This window comes from Aquarana catesbeiana, linkage group LG06 (genome assembly GCF_042186555.1).
Source record: "Aquarana catesbeiana isolate 2022-GZ linkage group LG06, ASM4218655v1, whole genome shotgun sequence".
In the NCBI taxonomy this organism is placed as follows: domain Eukaryota; kingdom Metazoa; phylum Chordata; class Amphibia; order Anura; family Ranidae; genus Aquarana; species Aquarana catesbeiana.
In genome coordinates, this window is record NC_133329.1 from 348,620,460 (window position 1) to 348,645,276 (window position 24,817).

Below are 24,817 nucleotides of genomic sequence, written 5' to 3' on the forward strand. Positions count from 1 at the left end.
GACTCAACTCCCCAATAAAAAGACGCAAAATTATGCAACAGCTCCATACACTGCACGCGGATGTAGCGTTGCTTCAAGAGACACACTTCCCAGCTACCTACAATCCCTCATTCCTCCACAAAAACTTCACTCAATTCTACCTAGCAAACGCTGCCAACAAGACAAGAGGGGTTGCAGTATGTCTCTCGAACAAGGTTCAATTCTCTCTTACCAAAATAGTTAAAGATCCGGATGGCCGGTACATCCTAATTACTGGTACAATCAATGGGGAGACGTACACATTTGTGTCCTATTATGCCCCTAACACACACCAAGACAAATTTTTTGAAACTGTTCTTCAGACCCTGCAACCTCACTTTCTTGGCACAGTAGTTCTGGGTGGGGACTCTAACACACCTTTTGATCTCTCCTCAGACAAGTCCAACCCCCAGACTCCGAAAGCCAAGAGACCTCCTAAACGTAGACTACGGGTAGCGCAGACCATTCAATCTCATGGCTTGGTTGATATATGGAGGGAAATGAACCCCCGAACCAGGGACTACACACACTATTCCATCCCACACCGCACACACTCCAGGATAGACCACATCTTTGTTCTCTCACATACAATCCCAAGGGTGGAGGCCTCCAAAATACACGATACTTCGTTATCTGATCATTCCATGATGACCCTTACCCTCAGGGGTGGAGTCGGAGAGAGGGGGCCCTTCAAATGGCGCATCAATGAAGCTCTGTTGAGCAATCCGGCACATTGCTCACAACTAGACACAACACTAGCAGAATACTTTCAGGACAACGACACTGATTCGATCTCACCAGGCACTTTGTGGGAGGCGCATAAGGCAGTGATGAGAGGTAGACTCATCCAGCTTTCATCCCAAATTAGACGGGAAAGGAGAGCAGAAATACAACAGTTGACGGAAGACTTTCGTGCGCTCAGTAAACGCCATAAAAGCAACCCCACCCCGGACAGTTTGGCTAAACTTGACTCAGCTCGAATCAGACTAAATCTCTCCCTCACTACCTCAGCTGAGAAACATCTAAGATGGACAGGGGCTCGCTTTTATTACCAAAAAGACAGGATAGGCTCTAAACTAGCAGCTAAACTGAGCCCAAAAACGCGCGTCCTTGCCTACCCAAAAATTCGCACCAAGACAGGAAATTTAACCCAAAATCCAATGGGTGTCATGAACTCCTTCCACGACTTCTACTCGCACCTTTATAAGGCCCTACCTCAATCACACCCCAAGACAAGAACGGCATTTCTCCAAAATCTCAATTTGCCCCACCTAAAACGTACCCACCAAGAACTACTAGATAAACCTTTCTCCTCAGACGAAATAGTAGACGTGATAAAATCGTTAAAATTAGCCTCGGCTCCGGGACCTGATGGCTTCTCGGTCTGTTACTATAAAAAATTCGGAGTACGCCTGGCTCCCTACATGGCTCGCTTCTTCAACTCTCTCCGGGATGGAGCCCCCCTACCTAGTGATTCAAACACTGCTTTTATATCAGTTATACCCAAACCAGGGAAAGACACGAGCGAGGTGGGCAATTATCGCCCCATCTCGTTGATAAATAACGACCTTAAGATTATGACGAAAATCTTAGCAACGAGACTGTCCAGCTTCATGGCCGGGTACATACACAGGGATCAGGTGGGCTTCATCCCGGGGAGACAGGGACCGGACCAAATTCATAGGGCAGTGGACCTGATCTCCCTCCTACAATCCCAATGGGATGGGGGGCCACATCAGGAAGGCTTCCTGTTATCGTTAGATCTACAGAAGGCCTTCGACTCTGTGTCCTGGCCGTACCTATTTGATATTCTGGAACGATGGGGGTTTGGTGCTAAATTCCTTAGACTAATACACACCCTTTACTCTAACCCGACGGCACAAGTGCGTCTAATGGGGCACTACTCTGCGCCCTTTGAAATTAACAGAGGAACGAGGCAGGGATGTCCTCTATCTCCCTTGATCTTCGCGATATCGATAGAATCACTGGCCATAGCCATCAGAACAAACACGGATATAAAAGGAGTTAAATGCGGCCAAGAGGAACATAAGTGCGCCCTCTTTGCCGACGACATGCTATTGTTCCTAACGTCACCACTAATCTCCACCCCCAATGTGTTCCGACTACTTAGGGAGTTTGGGAATATTTCTGGTCTCCAGGTAAATGTAACCAAATCGATAGCCCTAAACATATCTGTACGACCACAATTAACAGACCAACTCAAACAACACTTTTCCTTCGCTTGGGCAGGAGACGCGATTCCCTATCTAGGAATCAAACTAACTAAAAGTATAGGCAGTCTCTATAATGCCAACTATCCCCATATGTTCAGCTCTCTTGAAGCAGACCTTAAAAGGTGGTCGAAGAGGGGACTATCCTGGCTCGGCAGACTAAATGCTGTGAAAATGACATTACTGCCCCGCTTACTATACCTCTTCCGCTCCCTCCCTATCCCTATTAAAAAATCCGCTCTGACCAAACTGCAATCCAAGATTGTCGGCTTCGTCTGGGGGGATCGAGGTCACCGGTTTGCAAAAGAGACTCTTCTCCGACTTAAAACCCAAGGCGGATTAGGACTCCCTAACCTATGGCTTTACTATCAAGCAGCCCAACTAGCTCAGTTTTCCATCATATATTCTAGGGGCCACAAACCTGACTGGGTCTCCATAGAAAGCAGGCAGTCCCACGTTACACGCTCGACTATTTAATCTGGAGACCGGCAAAACACAGACCAGTTATCCTAGCACCAACATTATCTCACTCCCTGACACTCTGTGATAAGATACATACACACACAAAACTGATATCTCCCCTGAGACCACTTGCTCATCTCTTCCACAATCCAGACTTTCCCCCAGGTATGAATATATACGCTGGTGGTTGAACAAGGGACTTTTCAGGATAGGACATTTCCTAACATCAAACGGTCCCATAACATTAGGGCATTGTCAGAGCAGGATGGACATGCCAACATCTGAACAGTTCAGACTTTCACAGATCAGGCACTTCCTGCATAGCCTTTGGTCTGACAAGTTGAGCCCTCCCAAAGCAACTGTATATGAACAATGGTGTTCCAACATTGGAGCTCAAAGAGGCGGAATCTCCATCATATACGCTTCTCTGGCAGATAGGGAGGACTCCCCGACATACGCTCGATCCTGGGAAGAAGATCTCGACATCCAGCTGGACCCCGCCCAATGGTTCCAGGCCTTCCGCAGATCAAGTAAGGGTATTTTAAACATCTCACTGATTGAAGCTAACATTAAAGTACTCACTAAATGGTACTATGTGCCAGCTCGGCTCTCCAAGATTTACCCAGATGCCTCCCCCCTCTGTTTTAGAGGATGCGGGCATGTTGGCACGATGCTCCATATATGGTGGACCTGTCCCCGTATAAGAAGTTTCTGGAACAAATTCCTCCATGTATTACGACAAGTTACAAAAACCCAAGTTCCTCAAGACCCCGCGTACATTCTCTTGAACTGCAGGGTGCACAATGCCTCTAAGAGCACTCAACAACTTATATTCTTTATGTGCTTGGGAGCTAAGATTACCTTAGCTAAAGCCTGGAAAAAAACAGCGGTTTCGCTGCTAGCTGCCAAACGAAAAATATCCTGGATCATGACACAGGAACAGATAGTAGCGAAGCTGATGGACACGGTCCAACGCTTTGAAAGGGTCTGGGAACCATGGGCATGCCATATCAAGATCCCGCTTTACCCGGGTCACCTACATACATGAAGGAATTTCCAGTAAGACCACTTCCCTCTCCCACTTCCCTCCTTCTTTTCTTTCCTACTACTCTCCCCCACTTTCTCTCTCACATATCTCTCATGGTGTATTACATCAGATTTGTTATCGGCATATCGTGGGCTTTACACCTCAATCTTCATAGAGCAATTTGTCACTCATAGTTTGTCCTGATAACTGGACTCTCGACTGTGATTGAACTACCCCAACTCGCATAGTCCTCTTCACCCCATTCGGGGGATTGCTGCGACTCGGAAGTCAGCCGGGACGGGCATCCCCTGGATGGGAGGGGGGGTCGCGGGTGGGATACATCATCGGGCTGGGGCCACGGGCTCTGTCACCCCACAGTGTGAACCCATAGGGGTGGGGTGATGGTCCCAGAGGCCCTGACGCGGTGAAATCCTAACTGAGCCTTTTACACAGGGACTATTCCACACAACGGATCTGATCGATCGACCCATATTCATATGCAATGGTTATAAAGGCCTAAATGAATACATAACACCTAGATTTTAAAAATCCCTAGAAACAGGGGATGCGCATTTATTCTCTAAACCAACTGCATGCCAACATGATTGTTGGGTCTAATGACTGCCTATAAGCCCATCTAGTTATATGACACAGTGTTGTTAATGTTAATTGTCTTATCTGTTTACAAGGGAAAGTATTGAAAATGAGAAGATTAACGTTATATTCTCGACTTATATTGGGTAATGAATCACATATTCAGATATACACACAAATGTATACCAAATACTATATACTCAATATTTAACCCCTTTATGTTCAATACTCTGAGTAGGCTATGTTGGCCTACAGGAGGATACTGTATCTGTATTGCTTTTGTTATTTATGTACTGAAAATCTCAATAAAAATATTGAAAAGAAAAAAAAAAAAAAACTCAAGTAACATCACAACATAATTAGTTTTCAGTAAGCAGTTTTACACATGCAAGTTAACAAAAATTGCAGTATTAAGGTGAAATGAATGGACAATTTTGGCATTATTGCCACAATATGTATGCACAAAATAATTGCATATTATGGCAAACTTACCTGTAAATTTTCAGTGTTCCAGCAATAACAGCTCCATGCTTGCTATTGCCTTTCTATTGATGCTTCACAATGATGTGCAGTGGAGCTGTAGAAATGTAGATTCTGATCCTAGTAAGAAGGCAATTTTTTTTTTTCTAGCACATACAATTTTTTTTTAACAAAAAGCTGTGCCTACTAGCATTTTTTATGAGTTTTTTTTTTTTTTTTTAATGAGTTTAGTTTCAGTTTATAAGTCTTTCAAAATAAATACTAAAATAATTAAAGGACTGTCTATCTTACAAATCTATAGGAGGTGAGCAGTTTCCCAGCAACCTCTGGATCAGGCCTTCACTAAGAGAGGTGGCACAGTGGTGTAGTGGGTAGCACTTTCACCTAGCAGTAAGAAGGGTTGCTGGTTCGAATCCCAACCAAGACACTACCTGCCTGGAGTTTGCATGTTCTCCCTGTGCCTGTGTGGGTTTCCTCCGGGTACTCCGGTTTCCTCCCACACTCCAAAGACATGCTGGTAGGTTAATTGGCTTCTGTCTAAATTGGCCCTAGTATGTATGAATCTGAGTTAGGGACCTTAGATTGTAAGCTCCTTGAGGGTAGGAACTGATGTGAATGTACAATGTATATGTAAAGTGCTGCGTAAATTGACAGCGCTATATAAGTACCTTAAATAAATAAATAAGAGAACCCCCACCCTGTGTACAATATAGATTCATGTACTGCCAGCAGAAAGTCTTTTTAAGACTATGAAAACAGCTTTTTTTTTTTTTTTTTTTAGAATTATATATTTTTTGCATTTACCGCAGTTGAGTCCTCCAACATGTGCACAACCTTCACTCGTTTTCTTTGTTACATTTAAGGTTACTGTATGGTATAGATCAGAAGAGGAGTCTTACATTTTTTCCAACAGATCCCTGTATATAATGCACCAAGATTCCGCACAGCTGGAAAGTAAGTCACACAAGCTCCATCTAGAGGCCATTTCTGCTAACAACAGCTTTACCTCTCTTGAAATAATATTACATTCAGATCTCTTCTAGATTACTAATAATTTTACATACCGGTTAGCACAAACAAAAATATTTTATAGCAGAGAGAACAATTCTGAGTTTTAAAGTGAAGAAGCCAATGAGATTTTGCCCTTCCAATATTTAGCATGTTTAGACCAGCAAAAGATGACTCTGTAATAGGTTCTAATGATTACTGCCCTTCAAATACTGCCTTACTGTAAAGAAAAGAGCTCTCTTGCATCCTGAAATAGACAAGCTCACATATAAAAGCTTTTCCTTTTGAGTAACTCCAAACAGATTTTTTGTTTCAGAAGCTAGCAATCTGTGTAAGGGATGTGTGCATGTTTAACCACTTACCTACTGGGCACTTAAACCCCCCTCCTGCCCAGACCAGATTTTCAGCTTTCAGCGCTGTCGCATTTTGAATGACAATTGCGCGGTCATCCACCACTGTACCCAAATTAATTTTTTATCACACAAATAGAGCTTTCTTTTGGTGATATTTAATCACAGCTGGGTTTTTATTTTTTGCTAAACAAACAAAAAAAGATGGAACATTTTGAAAAAAAAATAATAGTTTGTTATAAAATTTTGCAAACAGGTAATTTTTCTTCATTGATATGCGCTGATGAGGCGGCACTGGTGGGCACTAATAGGCTGCACTGATGGGCACTGATAGGCACAGATAAGGCGGTACCGATAAGGTGGCACTGATGGGCACAGATAAGGTGGCACTGATGGGCCTAGATAGGTGGCACTGATGGGCACTGATAAGATGGCACTGATGGGCCTAGATAGGTGGCACTGATGGGCACTGATAGGTATTACTGGTAGGTACCACTGATAGATGGCACTGATGGACACCGGTAGGTGACACTGATGGGCAGCACTGTTGATGAGGCACTGATTGGTGACACTGATAGGTGGCACTGTGGGCACTGATAGGTGGCGCTGGTTTGCACTGGTAGGCAGCGCCTGTGGGCACTGGTAGTTGGCACTGGCAGGTGGCACAGGTGGGCACAGATGAGCTGGCGGCAGCTCTCCTTGATCGGGACTGATGTCCCTCTGAGAGCCGCCAGTGATCTTTTTTTTTTCTCCTCGCTATCAGCGCGAGGAGAAAAAATAGCCGATTACCGGCTCTGTTTACATCACATGATCAGCTGTCATTGGCTGGCAGCTGATCACGTCGTAAGGGGTTGGGATCGACCCCTTACTCCGATCTGTGATCAGCCGAGTCTCATGGACTCGCTGATCACAGAGCGCGTCGTGCAGGGGCGCACAGGCCGCTCGGGCACAGGAGGACGTCTATTGACGTCCTCCCGGCAAAGTAAGTCCGCGCTGTAGCCATCATTCGGCTATAGCGTGGATCTGAAGGAGTTAAATAAAACCATCATAGAAAACTCCCTCCCTTATCTTCTTTGTCCTTACAGAGCTCAGATTATATGATCCCCACCTTAACCCCTTCACGCCTAAGGGTAAAACAAATCGAAATGCCTGAGCTCAATTTTGCAACTTTGACAAGTGTTAGTAAAACTGTACATATCATTACAACTACTTTGTGCATCCAGGTGGATTATGCCACATGCCTTTCAGGACAAATTAAAGTGGAGTTCCACCCAAAAGTGAAACTTCCGCTTTAAGGCCTCCTGACCCCCTGACATGCCACATTTAGCATGTCATTTTTTTTGGGGGGGGGGGTACCTAGTTTTGACAGGTACTCAGCTCTCACTTTCGCTTATAGTGCCACAGCGCTGAGCGGAAGTTCTCCTCTCCCCCTCCCTCCCTGAAATCTTCTGGGATATGGCATAGGTCCCAGAAGATTGCCCAGCCATTCAGAACTTGCAGCACGACTTGCGCATGCGCAGTGGGCACCTGGCTGTGAAGCCGCAAGTTCTCACAGCCGGGTGCCCACACTTGCAATGCTGGCACCGCGGAGAGGAGAAGGAGAGAAGCGAGGATTCGTGCTTCCACATCGCTGGACTGTGGGACGCGTGAGTGTCAGTTTATTAAGAGTCAGCAGCTACACTTTTTGTAGCTGTTGACTTTTAATAAACACAGAAATGGGTGGAACTCCGCTTTAAGCTTTATTTTGGTGGTAAATGGTAATAAATATCTTCTGATTTTTATTTATTTTGTATTATTATCAAAGGAAAACTGGCCCAAAATAATAATAAACTTTATTTTTTTTTAATTTAGCTGTATACTATAATTAATACTATAATTAATAATAATGAATTCATAATAATAATATATCAATTAGTAATAATTAATAATAATTAATTGATAATTAATTAATACTTAATAATACTATATTAATAATTTTACTACTACCATAACCTTCCACCAAAGAACAACCCAATTGAAATCCTCCTGATCCCGAAGGTCGCAGCGATACCACATATGTGGTACTTGATTTAGGTATTTTTTTTGTATTTTTTTATTTTATTATTCTTTTTTACACACTTTTGTTTTCTCTACAATTCTCCATTCATAGAGAAAGAAAACATGGGAGTGGGCTTCACAGTGACTGATCATTTTGATAGCTAATCAGAAGGTGCCTGGTAATAGTTCACCTTTAATTTTTTTTTGTGTAAAGGTCAACTATTATTTACTAATTATTTTTTACAGGCACCATCAATTTACGCAGTGCTTCATATTTACAGTATGTTGTTCATTCAAATCAGTCCCTACCTTCAAAGAGCTTACAATCTAAGGTCCATAACTCACATTTATACATACACATAATCCTTAGTTATGCACACACACATACAGTATCTCACAAAAGTGAGTACACCCCTCACATTTTTGTAAATATAGGTTGTTGCCAGCGGTTTAGACATTAACCACTTACAGACCGCCCTCTGTCATTATACGGCGGCACTTTGAAGTGGAATATCGTTGTTATGGCAGCAGCTAGCTGCCATAACCTCGGTATCCACTTCTTCAGCAGGCGATACATTTTCAGCTAAAAGTGGTCTCGGCAGCAGATTCGCCGCAAGATCACTTTTAACGGTGGCGGGAGAGGTCCCCCCCTCCCACCGCACTCCGGTGCCCTTCCGCAGCTTACCGGAGCCGCCGGCAGCAGTGGAGGCGATTGGATCCTTCTCCTCCCTGGGTATGGAGCTGAGTGAGGGGAAGATGGCACCCACCCAGCTCCATACCATTGCAGGGCGGAAGCGATGTCAAAACGTCACTTCCGTCCATAGCTCCTAAAGGGACTTTTTTTTTTTCAAACGATATTTTTAAAAATTTTTTATTGCATTTTAGTGTAAATATGAGGTCTTTTTGACCCCAGATCTCATATTAAAGAGGTGCTGTCATGTTTTTTCTTCTATTACAAGGGATGTTTACATTCCTTGTAATAGGAATAAAAGTGACAGTGTGAAAATAAAAAATAAAAAGTAAAATAAATAAGAAAAAAAAAATTTTAACGTGCCCTGTCCCGCCGAACTCGCGTGCAGAAGCGAACGCATACATGAGTAGCGCCCGCATATGAAAACGATGTTCAAACCACACATGTGAAGTATCACCACGATCGTTAGCCCTAGACCCCGTCTGTAACTCAAAACATGCAACCTGTAGAATTTTTTAACCATCGCCTATCGAGATTTTTAAGGCTATAAGTTTGTCGCTATTCCACGAGCGGGCGCAATTTTGAAGGGTGACATGTTGGGTATCAATTTACTTAGCAATACATCATCTTTCACAATTTAAAAAAAAAATTACCTAACTTTACTGTTGTCTTTTTTAATTTCTTCTTTTTGCTTTTTAATTTCCAAAAAAAGTGCGCTTTTAGGACCGCTGCGTAAATACGGTGTGACAGAAAGTATTGCAATGACCGCCATTTTATTCTCTAGGGTGTTAGAAAAAATTATATATAATGTTCGGGGGTTCTAAGTAATTTTCTAGCCAAAAAAAATGTAACTTGTAAACAACAAGTTTGAAAAATAGGCCCGGTCCTTAAGTTGTTAATGGCTGTGTGTTGCGTTATTTTGAGGGGACAGCAAATTTACACTGTTATGCCCCGTACACACGGTCGGATTTTCCGACGGAAAATGTGTGATAGGACCTTGTTGTCGGAAATTTCGACCGTGTGTAGGCTCCATCACACATTTTCCATCGGATTTTCCGACACACAAAGTTTGAGAGCTTGCTATAAAATTTTCCGACAACAAAATCCGCTTTCGGAATTTCCGTTCCTGTGTACACAAATCCGCCGCACAAAGTGCCACGCATGCTCAGAATAAATAAAGAGATGAAAGCTATTGGCTACTGCCCCGTTTATAGTCCCGACGTACGTGTTTTACGTCACCGCGTTCATAACAATCGGATTTTCCGACAACTTTGTGTGACCGTGTGTATGCAAGACAAGTTTGAGCCAACATCCGTCGGAAAAAATCCTAGGATTTTGTTGTCGGAATGTCCGATCAATGTCCGACCGTGTGTACGGGGCAGTATACAAGCTGTACACTCACTACTTTACATTGTAGCAAAGTGTCATTTCTTCAGTGTTGTCACATGAAAATATATAATAAAATATTTACAAAAATGTGAGGGGTGTACTCACTTTTGTGAGATACTGTATATATACATTATATTGTCAAAAGTATTGGGTCTTTACACGCACTTGAACATTATTGGCATCCCGGTCTTAGTCTGCAGGGTTCAATATTGAGTTGGGCCACCTATAACAGCTTCAACTCTTCTGGGAAGGTTGTCCACAAGGTTTAGGAGTGTGTCTATGGGAATGTTTGACCATTCGTCCAGAAGTGCATTTGTGAGCTCAGGCACAAGAAGTCTGCGCTCAAATTCATCAAAAAGGTGTTCTATCGGGTTGAGGTCAGGACCACCACCCCAAACTCACTGATCCACGTCTTTGTGCACTGGTCCAAATCATTTGGTGGAGGGGGGATTATGGTATGGTGTTGTTTTTCAGGGTTTGGGCCTGGCCCATTAGTTCCACTGAAGGGAACTCTTAAGGCATCAGCATACCAAGACATTTTGGACAATTTCATGCTTGGACAACTTTGTGGGAACAGTTTGGGGATGGCCCCTTTCTGTTCCAACATGACTGCGCACCAGTGCACAAAGCAAGGTCCATAAAGACATGGATGAGCGAGTTTGGGGTGAGGGAACTTGACTGGCCTGATCTCAGCCCAATAGAACACCTTTGCAAAGAATTAGAGCGGAGACTGCGAGCCAGGCCTTCTCGTCCAACATCCTGACCTCACAAATGCGCTTTCTGGAAGAATGTTCAAACATTCCCATAGACACACTCCTAAAACTTTTGGACAGCCTTCTCAGAAGAGTTGAAGCTGTTATAGCTGCAAAGGGTGGACCAACTCAATGTTGAACTCTACTGACTAAGACTGGAATGCTATTAAAGTTCCTGTGCGTGTAAAGGCAGGCGTCCCAATACTTTGACAATATAGCGTGTAAATATATATATTTATGAATAATATGTTGAACTTGAAGAAACCAGACCACATATATGTACCATGCCTTTATTTTCAACTTGTGATAATAACCAGATTGAATAGTGAAATAGCTGTGGTTATCAATACACAAACCCATTTTTTTTTTTTTTTTTTTTTACTTTTATAAACAAAAGGCAAAGAAATATATTTATACAGTATATATACTGTTTTATAAAGAGTATGTTGGAATATATTTCCTTATATTTGGCTATGCATCAGTTAGGATTCAGGCAAGTGTTACAAATGTATACTATCTTCAAGTGTACACCCTGATGTAATATAATGTCCTTATGACTCTTTTAAATTATGGCTTTCTACTATATGAAGATTCCCTGGACATTATACACAGTAGCATCAAGGCAAATATATACACACAACTGTAACAAGTTAAACTTCGAGAACAGCCCACTAGAGCTGGGTTGACTCAAAGTGAGTAAACATACATAGGTAAATTAACTGAAAATAAATTAATGAATAAAAATGCCAAAAAAATATAACCTTCAGAATAACATGTGATGCATTAGTTGGCTTAAAAATAAAGCTGGAGCAAACCTGGCTCCAGAAAATTTAAATATATATAAAAAAAGAAAGGTTCATGAGTTTAAGCTGTATTAAACAGCATATTTGCATTTGCAATAAGTCCCCCATGTTTTTGAAGGGAAAGGCGCTGCTATCTTGGCCTATTACATCATGCCCCACGGGCGGGCACATTCTGTCCATTACCTAGCACTGCTTTCAGTACAAGCCTCTACGTCAGCTGCATGGGGAGTCACACTGCTAAGCATCTTGGGAGGTAACGGGACAAGGAAGCCATGACACAACAAAGGAGTGTGGAGAGGGAGCACTTTAGGATGGAGTAGCCTATTGACTTTTCGGAAAGTCGAGATTTGCTTAAATCACATGTAGCTGTATCTCAGCTTAAAAGCAGCACTTTTCCATAGCAATTGGATTAAAGTTGTTTGCTTTATATATTCTTCGTAGATATGAAATTTTAAAACTATGGTTTAGTGACAGACGTACTTAAAAAAAATAGTTATTAAAATAAATAAATTAAGTATACATATTACATTAACATATTATCCAAAAGTGTAACCTTGACAATATGTTGGTGAATTATAAAACATGAATAAATATAAAAAAATAATTTTTTAAATATTCAATGAAAATTTTGTGATAGTAAAGTTGAAACAAAATAAATACATAAACCAAAAAAAAAATATTGTAAATAAATAAAAAGAAACAGTTCGGTTTTTTTTTTTTTTTTTTTTTTTTTATATACCGTCCTGGAAAAGCCTCTTTTGTGATATGCATCACATGATTTATGATATGTGTGCATTACATAGAATTTTCAAGAACTTAACAAAGACTTTAATTTAAAAAAAAAAAAAAAAATAAATAAAGAAAAAAATAAATAATAATAAAGTAAAAATTGAAAATAATATTATAGAAGCTGTAACCATCTCGTAGAATCTAGAAGCATCTCAAACACTTTGTGACATATTCAGTTTTTTTTTTCTATTTTTCCCTTTTCTTTATATAGAAGAGCACTTTACAGACGCATATCACTCGCTGAAGCTGAAAACCAGAACCATTTGTGACGTCAGAGGCACATAAACATTATTGAACAAATTATTAAAACTTCAGGATGTCTCCTGATCTCCTACAGTCATCAGAAGATTGCTAAAAAAAAAGTGTTCTGATGATGTTGAGTTGCTCGCAATCTGAATTCTTTCTTAAGTTCATTCCGTCACCATGTTTTTAAAGTCACTACAGAATTTCTCTATCCCACAGAATGCATCCATTGGTGATTATATGAATAAGTCACTGATAGAATGACTTAAAAAAAGCAGCAGTCATTGTGATTGTCCAGCAGATTATAGAGACACCTAATGTCAAGTGACCAGCTGTTTAACATACGGATCTTGCATCAGTTCATGAGTAGGTTAATCCAAGTAAAGAAGAACCCTAATAAAAAGCTCACTAACTTACTGAATTCATACAAAAGTTCATTTCTACATGGTTTTATAGGCACTAAACTTACATCATACATATAATAGACATTTTGGCATAGAACTCCAAGCAGAAACCCGTGGATCATATCAGCTGTCTAGATTTCATAAATGCTGCGTCTTGTGATCCCTAATATTTTTTGCATCCCTTTTTATCCCTACAAATGTCTTCTTTTTGTGACCGTTTTTTTTCATATTTTTCAGGTGTCTTTTCTATACTGTCATAGGAAGGCGGTGAGGTTGTTGAGGTGGACATGTCAGATTCGACTGTAGATGAGTTTTCATTATATTTATTTAAAGCACTTCTGTTGTTCTTAGCCCGAACACTAGCACGTTTATTTTTCTCTCTTTGGCCTTCTAGAGATGTCTGTGCTAGTTGTTTTTTTGAGTGGTAACGTCTGTAGCAACGTTGGATGGCAACGGCCGATATTTCTTCTTGTTTGCGCAGTAAGGTAGTTGTAATGGGCTCATAAGGAACCTTAGATGGATTTGATGCCATAAACCGTTCTTCCATTGGTAAACGCAGATTGTCCATGTCTTCTCCTTCGCCCAAGACTCGTTTGGTGAAAGCAAAGAGGATGTCAAGGCAATGAATTCTGTCCCCACTTACCATGGGGAGATCCATTGCAATCAGCTGGATGCGATTTGGTTTTGGTACTCTTAAAGGTGGTTCCAGGGCATCTGCAAAATCAAAGAGTTTACTGTATTCAATGAACTGTGATGCAGTTGAGTCAAACTTTTCCCAGACTTCATAGAACATCTCAAAGTCATCTTCTCCTAGTGGTTCTGCGCTCTCTTCAGTGGCAACACTAAAATTTTCCAGAATGACAGCAATGTACATGTTGACCACAATGAGAAAGGAAATTATGATGTAGCTAACAAAGAAGAAAATTCCTACTGATGGATTGCCACAATCACCTTTCACAGAACTTCCAGGATGCTCAAAGTTTGGGTTACAATCTGGTACTGCACTATTCAGAATTGGTGCTAACAGAAGATCCCATCCTGCTGAGGTCGTAATCATAAACAAGCAAATCATACTGTTACCAAAAGTTTCAAAATTAAACATGTCATCAATTCCACCTTCTTTCTTGACATAGGCGAAGTTGGACATTCCAAATATAGCATAAATGAACATCACTAAGAAGAGTAGAAGACCAATATTAAATAAGGCAGGAAGTGACATCATCAAAGCAAATAGCAGTGTACGAATTCCCTTAGCTCCTTTTATAAGTCGCAGGATTCTCCCAATCCTGGCAAGTCTTATAACTCTGAATAAGGTTGGAGATACAAAATATTTTTCTATGAGGTCTGCCAGAAACATACCTGTTAGGATGAAATGAAAAATAGATTAACTTATTGGGTTATAATCAAAAATAAATTTAAAGTTTATTCACTTTTTCACTACAGGGTGAGTTTGACAGTAAGGCTCTATGGTGGAGTCCACTTGGTAGTCCTACTAATGTAACTAATACCGTAACATGGGCTTTTTAGGCGAGATTGCTCATGTCTTAAAGGGCCCTTTTTCCTGGGTTGGACTGCATCAGTTTTTTCCAGTGATCTGGTAGCCCTAACTACCTCCCTATTCATTATTCAAATCGCTTAAACTGGTGATTGTTAGATAACTTGGATGTACTTTGGCACTTTGATATACTGTAGGTGTACTTTATCTGTCTGAAATAAGGTGATTTTTGGGGTGTTGGGAGACGAGTTGGGGGAGGGGGAGAGGGATAGACTAAGGGTATGTTATTGTTTTTTAGCAGAGATAGTTGATCTTTGTTATTTTAGACAGTGGTGCAGATACTATTGTTAGTGTATCAACATGAAATGTTAATGTCGACCCTGCGTGGCCTGTTGTATGGTGGCATTGTTTGTGTGGCCACTGATATTTTGTATAAGCACCTTGAAAATTTTCAACAAAAAGAATCTTCAAACAAACAAAAAAAAAGCTTTATTCACTTTCTTAATGTAAACATTTACAAATGGATGAAATCAGGCATGGTGTTTGATGAACAAAAAAAACTAATTGTTGGAGGGATGAGCGATATTTAGATATTTACAACACTCCACAAAGCTAATTAACTTCCAGTATAGAGCTGACGAAGTCACAAAAATGCAGTAATGGTGAAAAGAGCTGTAATGCCGCGTACACACGGTCGGACTTTTCGTCTACAAAAGTCCAACGGACGCTGACGGACTAAAGCTGGCTGGTAATCCGATCGTGTGTGGGCTTCTCCGGACTTTCAACGGACTTTTTCAGCCTCAAATCCGACGGACTTTAGATTTGAAACATGCTTCAAATCTTTCCGACGGACTCGAGTCCGGTCGAAAAATCCGCTCGTCTGTATGCTAGTCTGACGGACAAAAACCCACGCTAGGGCAGCTATTGGCTACTGGCTATCAACTTCCTTATTTTAGTCCGGTGTACGTCATCACGTAAGAATTCGACGGACTTTTGTGTGATCGTGTGTAGGCAAGTCTGTTCGTTAGAAAGTCCGCCGCAAGTCCGTCGAAAGTCCGTCGAAAGTCTGTCGGACAGGCTGTCGGACTTTTGTAGCTGAAAAGTCCGACCGTGTGTACGCCCCATTAGGTTTGTTAGGGGAAGTGCAGCTATAGCTACATAGTTTGTACCTATTACAGCATCTGTCCCTGTGGGGTTGTTTTACTAAGAGTTGAGAGTGCAAAATCTGATGCAGCTGTGCATAGCAACCAATCAGCTTCCAGGTTTAGTGTCAAAGCTTTATTGAACAAGCTGACGTTAGAAGCTGATTGGCTACCGTGCACAGCTGCACCAGATTTTGCACTCTAGTTTAACTGCTTGCCGACCAGCTGCCACAGTTATACTGCGGCAGAATGGCATGGGCAGGCGAATTGCTGTCATGATACGTCGCTCCTTTAGGCAGCCACTAGGGGCGCACCCGCAGCTCACCCCGGGAGCCGATTTGCAGTGCCCGGCGGTCTCAATGACTGCCGGGCTCCCGCGATCGCTCGTAACATGGCGAGAACCTGGGATCTCTGTGTGTGTAAACACAGAGATCCCGGTTCTCTGAGGGGAGAAGTGACAGATCATCTGTTCATACAAAGTATGGACAGCGATCTATCATCTCCCCTAGTCAGTCCCCCCTTCAGTTAGAACATATACTAGGGAATACAATTAACCCCTTGATCGCCCCCTAGTGTTAACCCCTTCACTGCCAGTGACATTTTTACAGTAATCAATGCATTTTTATAGCACTGATCACTGTATTAATGCCAATGGTCCCAAAAATGTGTCAAAATTGTCCGACGTGTCCGCCATAATGTCGCAGTCACGATAAAAATCGCAGATCGCCGCCATTACTAGTAAAAAAAATAATAACAATAAAAATGCTATAAATCTATCCCCTATTTTGTAGACACTATAACTTTTGTGCAAACCAATCAATATACACTTATTGCGACACAATATATATCAGCCTAAACTGATATTTCCTTTTATAAAAAAAATGGGGATATTTATTATAGCAAAAAGTACAAAATATTGTGTTTTTTTCAAAATTGTCGCTCTCTTTTTGTTTATAGCGCAAAAAATAAGAACCACAGAGATGATCAAATATCACCAAAAGAAAGCTCTATTTGTGGGAAAAAAAGGAACATCAATTTTGTTTGGGTACAGCGTCATGCGACCGCGCAATTGTCAGTTAAAGCGACGCAGTGCCGAATTGCAAAAAGTGCTCTGGTCAGGAAGGGGGTAAAATCTTCCGGGGCTGAAGCAGTTAAATAATCAACGCCTGTGTATCACAGCACAGCTGATTTCAGACAATACACAGATAAGATGTAGATCTTGTCTTTCCATTGGAAGTTAATGAGTTGGGGACTGTAAGGTCCATGGTACGTTGGCATACCAGGAATGCTGAGAAGTGCAGAGAAATGCTCACCTATTTCAATGTGTCCCTCCCTCACTGGCCAGATGAATGACATGTTACTTCCTTACCTGACAAACTCTGCAGAATTTCATGCCCAGAGACAGAGTGATGCCTCGCTCATTTGGCCAGCAAGAGATCAACATATTGAACAGAAGAGTTTCTCTCTGCCTTGTATAGCGATCCTGTCACTGGCGAGTTGTCGCTAGTGTGCCATGGCCCTGAAGCACTCCACAGCCCCATTCTGTCAGTAACTAGAAAAAGTTTAAAGTCAAAGCCTATCCTGGAACGTATGTCTAAAACTTCAGCATAAATGTAAAGGACACAGAATACCTTTGTTCCCCAGTACTGTCTTGGGAACATTATAGTTGTTGTGCATTGATGCTATCATAATAGCATGAAGCTAAAACATCTTCTATTATTGAGCCCTGGGGTAAATATAATCTTTACATTTTTTTCCAGTGTGCATGGGTATTTAGCAATTATGTTCAGCTAGTCTTGCCATTCAAGCATTTCTGCCAAATAGCAGAACCATGTCTTTTCTGTAGCCTCTCTGTAAATTAAATCAGCAATACAGACTACAGACTAATCAAGGACCCATCCCAGCTTCTGAATGGACTATGAAAAAGCAGAAGGTGATTCTTGTGTTTCTTCTCCTTGATTATAGTCTTATTCTGACAGCACTGTTCAAAGCAGTAAAGCCTAAGATGGATTAGCATGAGGCTGCTGTCAATATATATGCAGGCATCTATTTTGGTTCTATAAAATACATTTGAAGTATAGCTAAAGCCAAACTCAGACATGAAGCAACATACCTGGGGGAATCGTAGTGGAGAAGGATCTGGGGGTTTTGGTAAATCATAAGCTCAATAATAACATGCAATGCCAAGCTGCAGTTTCCAAAGCAAGCAAAGTCCTTTCTTGTAATAAGAGAGGTATGGACTCCAGAGAGAGAGACATATCATTTTGCCCCTGTACAAATCATTAGTAAGACCTCAACTGGAATATGCAGTTCAGTATTGGGCACTAGTTCTCAAAAAGGATATTGGGGGAACTGGAGAAAGTGCAGAGAAGGGAAACCAAACTGATAAGAGGCATGGAGGAGCTCAGCTATGAGGAAAGATTAGAGGAACCGAATGTATTCTCTCTTGAGAAGAGGAAATTAAGGGGGATATGATCAACATGTACAAATATATAAGGGGTCCATATAGTGATCTTGGTGTTGAGTTATTAATTTTACGGTCAGCACAGAGCATAAGGGAACACTCTTTACGCCTAGAGGAAAAGAGATTTCATCTCCAAATATGGAAAGGTTTCTTCATAGTGAGAGCTGTGAAAATGTGGAATAGATTCCCTTCAGAGGTGGTTCTGGCCAGCTCAGTAGATTGTTTTAAGAAAGGCCTGGATTCTTTCCCAAGTGTACATACTATAACTGGGTACAGGAAGGAATTTTTTTCCCTTAGCAAATTGGATAATGCTTTGCTGGGGTTTTTCGCCTTCCTCTGGATCAACTGTGGGTGTAGGATTGTGTATATGGGATTTTATGATATTATTTTTTATTTATTTTTATGGTTGAACTAGATGAACTTGTGTCTTTTTTTCAACCTCACTAACTATGTAACCTTACAGCACCATCTGCTGTTCTTTCTGCACAGACTGTCCTCCTTCCAATACACCAGCAATTTTTACTATTTTATTTATTTGAGGTACTTGTATAGCGCTGACAATTTACACAGTGCTCTACATATATATTGTACACTAACATCAGTCCCTGCCCTCCATCTAAGTTCCCTAACTCACATTCATACATACACATACTAGAGCCGATTAGGACAGGAGGCAGTTAAAGTGGTAGCGAAGGCGTTCTTTTTAAATTTATATCTACAGGTAAGCCTGTAGGTGCAGTGAATATCTTCAAAACCTGCGCCGTTTAGGAGATATTTGATTTAGCAGCGTCGGTGATGTTCCCGGCGCAAGCGCACTACTCTCTCAATGGAGGTTGAAGCCCTGTCATTGTTGATAGCGTGCCCCTGGAGGACTTAATTTTCAGGTAAGTCTTTCATACAGTGCTAGTATGTGATGCATACTAGCACATTATGACATACTAGCACATTATGACATTTTGCAGGGAAAAGTTTTTGCAGTTTACTACCGCTTTAACCTACCAGCATGTCTTTGGAGTGTAGGAAGAAACCCATGCACGCACAGGGAGAACATGACAACTATAGGTTTGATTCACAAAGCTTTACCCAAGGATAAGAAAATGTATTTACAGCCATTTGGCTTCAATTAATAAATCTCAATAGGCTTAATTCACAAAGCTTTACACAAGCCTAAGGCATAGCACCCAACTGTCCCTGATTTTGAGGGACTCTCCCTGATTTGGAACAAAGTTTCTCTGTCCCTCTTTCCTCCTCATTTTGGTCTGATATAGTTGTATATAAAATTCACTTTTAGTCTTTCAAAAAGTGTTTCACAGTGAAAAAACCTTTAATCCAATTTCTAAATTGCTGCATTTGTAAATTTCAAAAGCCAATATAAAAGGAATCATAGTGGAAAAAATAATCAATTGGGGGTATAATTGTCCTTTAAGGGGACGTGACAGGGTGTGTGTCCTATGCCAACATACTCTTGCTAATAGGTGTCCCTCATTACCATCTCAAAAAATTGGAAGGTATGCTAGGGCACTCCGTTTTCAGACATGTGACTATAATTTTCAAATCTCAATGGACTTAACTGGAAATAACGGTCGCATTTTTTTGAAAATAAATATCCTAATCTAGGTGTTTCTAGTCTTTTATTTTTCAGAGGCCTGCCTAACTTCATATCTAAGAAATGCAGCTAATGTATCCAAAATGTGTAAAGTAAACTCTGGTTATGATAAGAAGGTCAGTATCTTACCTACAATAGAAAGTATAACAACAACCAAATCAAATATATTCCATCCAATGGTGAAGTAGTATTGTCTCAGGGATATGAACTTTAGAAGGAATTCGCAAGTGAAGAGTATAATAAACACCACATTGATCCAATACAGTCTGTTCTCCATCTCTTTGCTTTGGTCGTCAGTTTCAATCATCATTGTGACCATATTAAGGAAAATGAGACACATAATGAAAATGTCAAAGGATTGTTTTGTGACAAAGTCAAATATCATTCCTTGGAAAAAATTCTGCGGAGACAAAAAATATTAATACTAGTTATATATAATCATTAAACTGTTTCCTAAATGCATATAATGTTTATGAGTATGGAAGGGTCTGTTTTTATTGCTATCTGAGGCCTTGTTGGGTAGATTACCTTCAACTTCGTGCTCTGGTGACCATTACATCACCATACAGAAAGGACAGGTAAACCTTCAAAGGGAGCACAGACAGCAATGTCACGCTGAGATATTTTTGTGCTATCTGTGAAATTTCTAGGCATCTGAATGTTAGCTTAATAATGTATCAACGTGAAATTATGGAATACGTGTAAAAAAGACTGGGATTTGATATCCAGTCCCTCACCTGGAGGTTCTTTCTTAGGAAATCATAGATTTAAAACAGCTTTTTCCTCCCCACAGGTTTTCCAGTGGTGGATAGACAATAAAATAACTTGGATAGTACATTTTTATAAACATTTTTACTATACATTTTTACTATAGTTCCCTTTCCACAAATTATTGCTAGGATTGATGAAATTATGATTATGGAAAAAAAAGTTATACACTAAACAACATAAAGAAATTATTCGATCTAAAATGGAATCCTTGGTTTCTTTATAGACTTTTAAATGGTAATTTGATTACAAATCCTGATTCTGAAGCATTGTGACTTATCTTTTTTTCCACTCAATTTGCACCTTATATGGTCATATTTCCTTTTCTTTTTTTCTTTTCTTTATTCTGTACCGTATTTTGTATAGTTAATGTTTTGATTCTTGAACTGAGAAGTAACAGGTAGACATATATTTTTGACATTTTACTTAAATTAATATATACAGTGTCTCACAAAAGTGAGTACACCCCTCACATTTTTGTAAATATTTTATTATATTTTTTCATGTGTTAACACTGAAGAAATGACACTTTGGGGGTTATTTACTAAAGGCAAATCCACTTTGCACTACAAGTGCAAACTGCAAGTGCAAAGTGCCTTGAAATTGCACTGAAAGTGCACTTGGAAGTGCAGTCACTGTAGATCTGAGGGGGACATGCAAGGAAAGTAAAAAACATGCTCAACTGCCACAACACATTCCACATGGAATGCAGGAAGGATTGCAAATATGGTGTTCTGAAAAAAATATATGTAAAAAAATGTGAAAAACATGTGAGAAAAATATAGAAGGTGGAGAAATGTGAAAAGTGAACCATTTGGGAGTCCCATCTTCCTCGCTGCCAGCCAGTGTTATAGCCAATTTGTGAGTATAGATTTCTTTCTCCCCATGAGGTCTTTCCTCCCCTTAAAGGGGTATGACATACTAATTAATATTACATATCTATTTGTATTTACAGCTTACTTCTGTACCCAACTCCTGATGAATGGCAGATAGCCATGAAACATGTCGAGTTTCCATGGGTTGCTCAGTCAAGCCTGGCTTACTACCTATTCACTGGCCCATATATATCTTTTATACGTTTAAAATTCATTGAGTAGTATGTAACCACTCATGTGTATGTGCATCTATCTTACAGCAGCTCTGTTGCATATGGGTCACCAATACCTGTTAAAAGGAAACACCTTGTATTATACTCTATTATTACTTACTATCTCTTATGTGCTGCCAAGTTGACATATATGTATCTATTACGTTTATGCCATGTGTATGTGCAGATATATGAAAATACTTTTTTTTTTATCTGTTTTATATTATTGTTACAAATAAATAATGTTTACCAACCACTCTACCTCCACAAGTCAATTGCCTCATTTAAAGTCCCACATCCCCCCTTTTTTGATTAGGTACCAATAACAAAATATGTCCATCAGTGTGCACCTTAACACATTCTCACCATCGGTGTGCACCTTAACAGATTGTGCCCCATATACCTTGAGGGCAGGAGAGAGCACACTTGGCTAGCTGCAGGGGGGCAGAAACTGCGAGATATACCTCGCATAAGAGCCAGGAGCTGGGAGCAGGGAGCTAAGAGCCCTGAGGAGCAGGGGGGCGGGGCACATGTGACATCACGCCCGGGCCTGGAGAGAGCGAGAGCCACGGTGAGGAGTAAGAGGCGGGGCGCACATACGCGGCATCATTGGTTGCTGGGAAACCTGTGGCCCCAGCAAACCAATGACTGGTACTACACTGGCGGCCTGGCGGTCTGGGCAGAAGCGCCCCTTGGGCTGTGCCTGGACAGCATGCCACCATTTAATGACGGCTGGCCTAGGCCATCTTTATGTAGAGCAACAATTCTTTTTTTCAGATCCTCAGAGAGTTCTTTGCCATGAGGTGCCATGTTGAACTTCCAGTGACCAATATGAGAGCGTGAGGGCGATAAAACCAAATTTAACACACCTGCTCCCCATTCACACCTGAGACCTTGTAACACTAACGAGTCACATGACACCAGGGAGGGAAAATGGCTAATTGGGCCCAATTTGGACATTTTCACTTAGGGGTGTACTCACTTTTGTTGCCAGCGGTTTAGACATTAATGGCTGTGTGTTGAGTTATTTTGAGGGGACAGCAAATTTACACTGTTATACAAGCTGTACACTCACTACTTTACATTGTAGCAAAGTGTAATTTCTTCAGTGTTGTCACATGAAAGGATATAATAAAATATTTACTAAAATGTGAGGGGTGTACTCACTTTTGTGAGATACTGTATATTGTAGTACTACAAATTGTATGTATATCTGTTGTTATATTTATGTATTACAACTGTTATCTCTCATGTTATTATGTAAAACGTTTTACAATAAAAAAATGTGTACACAAACAAAAAATGTATTAACGAGTTTCCTTCTATCTATGTTAAGGCAGATGAGTGAAGGTACAGAACAATATGCTCAAAGAGATGTTGGGAACTTTCAGAGAACTTGCATGTGTAGACAGATGAAGAAAAACTTCAAACAAGCTCAATAGCTCTGGCGAGACATCAAGGCTTCTCTTGATGGGCACCCAGCTGTAGATCAAATCATAGAAATACAAAAAGGCGTGCCAGACCAAAACTGTATGAAGGAGTCCAAGATAATTCTAATTGTCATATAAAAACAGAAAACCTGAAAAAATGTGCACTACTTGGATATGCTGGCGAGTATATAGTGATTCTGCTGATTTTCAAACTCTCCTCAATTAACTTCCAACCCTTATTTTCTTGTATGTATGGGCGCTTTAATTCTCAAATCCCCTAATTTCGAGGAGCAACCCCCAGAACCCTCTCAGTCTGGCCTTAACCATGTGAGTTTCCCTAGGTTATATGAGGGTCATTCTCACGACTCCCTCCCCCCCACCCCCCCTTTTTTTTCTTTTTCTTTTTGCTATAATAGTTGTTGTAAAGTTCTTTTGTATTATGTTAATATTTTATTTTCCAAGGCCTCTATGAGTCCTAAAAACACCACTAACCAGTTTAGCTGTTCAGTTTTTGTATCTGGCTTTCTATTCTCTTCTGGAGAATCCTCTATATGACCAAAGTTTGTGCTATCTACCTGTTTTACTGTATACCTTGATATCACATACTCAACATTTGTTACCCATCCTCTAAAATGATAAATAAAAATGTATTTGGCCATTAAAACAGCCAATGCGTTTTGGGGGCAACACCACACCCCTTAATCAGGGCTCAACACAGGATAAAACTTGGACAGACTCCAAGCTGAGCAACAACTCAGATATGTCGAGAGTTTACGACTGGCTCTAATATGGATCTGTGAGGTCCGTTTTCTGTGAGCAAGTTTTATCCTGTGTTGAGCCCTGATAAAGAGGGAGTGGTGTTGCCCTGAAACATGTTGGCTGTTTTTATATGACTTTTTTTTTTAACGAGAAAAAAATATATATTTTTATCTTTGACTCTTTTATCCGGGTTTTTCTCTATTTATATTATATGATAACAGATATGTGGGAGGTCTGCTACCCTGATTAACAAGCTAAGCTTCATGTTGAAAGAACTAGGATTAAACTAATAGAAGGCTGGGCAAATTTCTACTCAATCATAGTACATTAAGTTATATTGGGCATATATATATATATATATATATATATATATATATATATATATATATATATATATATATACACACATACACACACACACAGTGCCTTGAAAAAGTATTCATAACCCTTGAAATTTACCACATTTTTACTGTTACAACTAAAAACGTAAATGTATTTTATTGAGGTTTTTTTTTGATAGACCAACACAAAGTGGCACATAATTGTAAAGTGTAAGGAAGATTATAAATGGTCTTCAGAATTTTTTACAAATAAATATCTGAAAAGTGTGGCGTGCATTTGTATTCAGCCCCCTTTGCTCTGATACCCCTAACTAAAATCTAGTGGAATCAGTTGCCTTCAGAAGTCACCTAATTAGTAAATAGAGTCCACTTGTGTGTAATTGAATCTCAATAGAAATACAGCTTTTCTGTGAAGCCCTCAGAGGTTTTTTAGAGAACCTTAGTTAA

At 40.4% G+C, this 24,817-nt stretch overlaps 1 protein-coding gene across 4 annotated transcripts in view; it reads right to left on the reverse strand.

Moving 5' to 3' along the window:
- Window positions 1-11,319: 11,319 nt before the first annotated feature.
- LOC141147039 (sodium channel protein type 2 subunit alpha-like) overlaps window positions 11,320-24,817 on the reverse strand; it is a 265,941-nt gene continuing 252,443 nt past the window's right edge. For all 4 annotated transcript variants that reach the window (XM_073634017.1, XM_073634014.1, XM_073634015.1 and 1 more), the window contains 2 exons: window positions 20,115-20,385; window positions 11,320-14,637 (listed from right to left, as the gene is read on the reverse strand). In XM_073634017.1, coding sequence (XP_073490118.1) covers window positions 13,442-14,637; window positions 20,115-20,385 — 1,467 coding nt within the window. In that variant the 3' untranslated portion in view covers window positions 11,320-13,441. The remainder of the gene's footprint in view (window positions 14,638-20,114; window positions 20,386-24,817) is intronic.